General features: G+C 48.9%; 1 protein-coding gene across 1 annotated transcript in view; it reads right to left on the minus strand.

Moving 5' to 3' along the window:
* The window catches only part of RNF150 (ring finger protein 150), a 60905-nt gene that overhangs the window by 32874 nt on the left and 25183 nt on the right, over nt 1-2848 (minus strand). Inside the window, exons 4-5 of the mRNA XM_023519993.1 lie at nt 661-748; nt 279-460 (exon numbers count right to left, since the gene is read on the minus strand). Coding sequence (XP_023375761.1) covers nt 279-460; nt 661-748 — 270 coding nt within the window. The remainder of the gene's footprint in view (nt 1-278; nt 461-660; nt 749-2848) is intronic.

A 2848-nucleotide genomic window follows, 5' to 3' on the forward strand; every position in this document is an offset into this window, starting at 1 on the left:
CTGCGGCCCGGAAGAGAAGCCTATGAGCTGCACACGCAGCCTCTCGACTCACAGACACATCAAACGGACACTGTGAGAGGGTCATGATGTTCTCAGACTGAGAAAAAGTGAGAGAAAAAAGTGCTTTCAGACACGAGAATTCTCTTAGGACCTCATTGGATGACGCCACCGCTATGGGATTGAGGAGACAGAGAAAACCCAGGTGCGAGGTTTTCTCGCTGCTGGAGAGTGATGCAGAAAGACAGACGTCCCGATGCTGTGGGCTGGGCTGTGCTTACCGGGATCCCTAGGGCTTTAAGAATGTTCATCTTGCACATGGGGCAGGTGCGATGGTCTAGAAGCCAGGGGTCAACACAGGACTTGTGGAAAAGATGCCTGCAATGAGAACCACACATCTTAGAGCGGCGGCAACTGCAGAGACTCCCTCGTCCACGACAGCCCAGAGACCCGTCCGAGGTCACTCAGCTGCTCGGTGGCAGAGCCAAGACTCAAACCTCTGTCTGCTAACACATGGGCCAGTGTGTTTCCTGTTATATATAGCCTGTGGCGACAGTCAAAATTGGTCTGGATCCCAGGAGTGTCCTATACGGTTCCAAGTTTCAGAAAATGTAGACAATGTAGAAACAGAGATTTCTCTTTCTCAGTAGGAAGAATGTTTACTGGAAAGAATGCGCGTGGTGAAACCTACAAGCACCTTTCGGGATAACTTGACCGATGCTGCTTTTACGTAAATCTGAAATTTCTTTTCCTACAATCAGAAGGCACTACAAAACAAAGCCTCATTTCCATTAATATTTGGGGTCTAACAGAAAAGGACAGAAGCTTTTCACAACACAAATGCATTTTAAGTTTTTATGGCTGCTGGCTGTCAAATCAGAAGCCAGAGTGAAAGGTACTGTAACCTTTACTGTTTGTACAGCGGATGTGCTCAGCTCCACGGTCATTCCCTGTGCCCGTCCTCGTGGGCCCTCGCCCGAGTGGCAGGATGAAGGGGGCGTTTAGTAGCTGTGGGAGGGCCTCCTAAATGAACTCCCTCTCAACTTGGCTCTCAAGAGACCCCTCAGACAGAGCAAGGACCACTGGAGTCAGAAGCTTTTCTTCTCACTCACAAGACTCCAGACCACAGGCAGGAGGAGCCAGAAGTTCCTGCCTGGGGCAAGAAGAGAGAGACTGTCTCAAGTAAGAGGACTTCCTGAGGATTCCGCCCACGCCAGACCCCTCTCTCCTCAGCGGGGCTCTGTCCCTCCTCTTCTATTATTCTGACAGCTCTAACAATCGTCTCTGCGTTAGAGGGCTTGGGGCTCAAGTGTTTGAAAAGGACCGCCCCTCCCCATCAAATGAGGCGAACGTGCCCAAAGGGACCTTTTAAACTGAACCGGAGAACTACCCACTTGCCAAAGATGAGATTACAGGGTATAATCGGACTGGTGATTAGAAAGGGAGAGTAGGAACTTAGATGTGTCATCACGTTTGCAGATTATCATTTGGAATGCCCCGTAGGTTCGCGGCTTGGAAGGTGTGTGTCGCGTTCATTTATTCCTTCATCACGCATTCACGCAATGAGCAGTGTGTGCCGAGAACTGCACTCCTTGCTGGGAATCAGCGTGGTGGAGATCTGGCCCCTCTCTTGGGGAGCATAACAGGAGAGACGGACATTAATACAATAATATAAATAAACTACTTAATGATGACAGTGCTAAGTATGACATTAGAAGAACAGGGAGTTTTTTTTTGGGTGGGAGGCTTATAACTGGGAGACTTATCTTAATTTAGGGACACAGGGAGAGGGTGCCCTGATGAAGGGCCAAAGCTGACCTGAGGGCCACACAGACACCACATGAAGGGGAGAGGGAAGGAGGAGGGTTTTCTAGGCTGGACGCTGGCTCGGACGAAAGCCGTACTGGGCACTGGAAGAAGACCAGTCCCACTGCGGGGGTGGTGGTGGGAGGGTGATGCTGGATGGCGTCCCTGCCTTACCCCTCAGCCCCCGCCGGGAATACCATCCCTGTGTCCAGGCTCTACATTCAGGAAACACATTCCTCATCTGAATTTGCTCACTGACTGCTGTTCCTCCTGGGGGAAAAAAGTCAACCATTCTGTCCCTTCGATCGTTCTGTTGTGTCTCCTGAACACACGCTGGAGTCAGAATGACAGTGGGACCCATCACTCGCTGTTTTAGCTTAAATAAATCACTTAACATCCCCGAGTCTCATTTGCTCATCTGTAAGAGGAAGATGTATCTATTCAGGCAGAGAGGGCTTCCCTGAGTCTCTAGTTCACAGCTAGTAGTTATCCTCCAACACACTAAGTTATTTCTCTCTATGCACTCACTGGTCCTTCTTTGGGCTCCTCTGTGATGGTTATGGTCAGTTCTATGTGTCCGCTAGGCTATTCACTGACACGCTCATGGGGGTTGTGTTTTGTAGATGTGATTAAAGTCTATAATCAATTGATTTAAAATAAAGGAGATTATCTCAAATAATCTGGGTGGGCCTCATCCGATCAGTTAAAAGCTTTTAAGAGAAGAAATTCTGCCTCCAGAAGGCAGCATCGCTCCTGCTCAGTTTCCAGTCTGTAGGCCGGCCCTACAGACTCCAGACTTGTCCTCCCCTATAATCACATAAGCCAATTCCTTTAAAATATATAGTGGGATATAGTGGTTCTCTGGAGAACCCTGACCGATACATCCTCCAATGAGAATATAAACTCCATGTGTGCAAACTCCTTCTTTGCCTGATTCACCGTTGTATTCCCAGCATCTAGAATAGTTCCTGGCACAAAGATGATGCTCAGGAAATAACTGCTACATAAATGGATATTTATCAAAGGCCCTGGCATGCCTCACGGC

The sequence above is a fragment of the Pteropus vampyrus genome, unplaced genomic scaffold (assembly GCF_000151845.1).
Source record: "Pteropus vampyrus isolate Shadow unplaced genomic scaffold, Pvam_2.0 Scaffold243, whole genome shotgun sequence".
NCBI classification, from domain to species: Eukaryota; Metazoa; Chordata; class Mammalia; order Chiroptera; family Pteropodidae; genus Pteropus; species Pteropus vampyrus.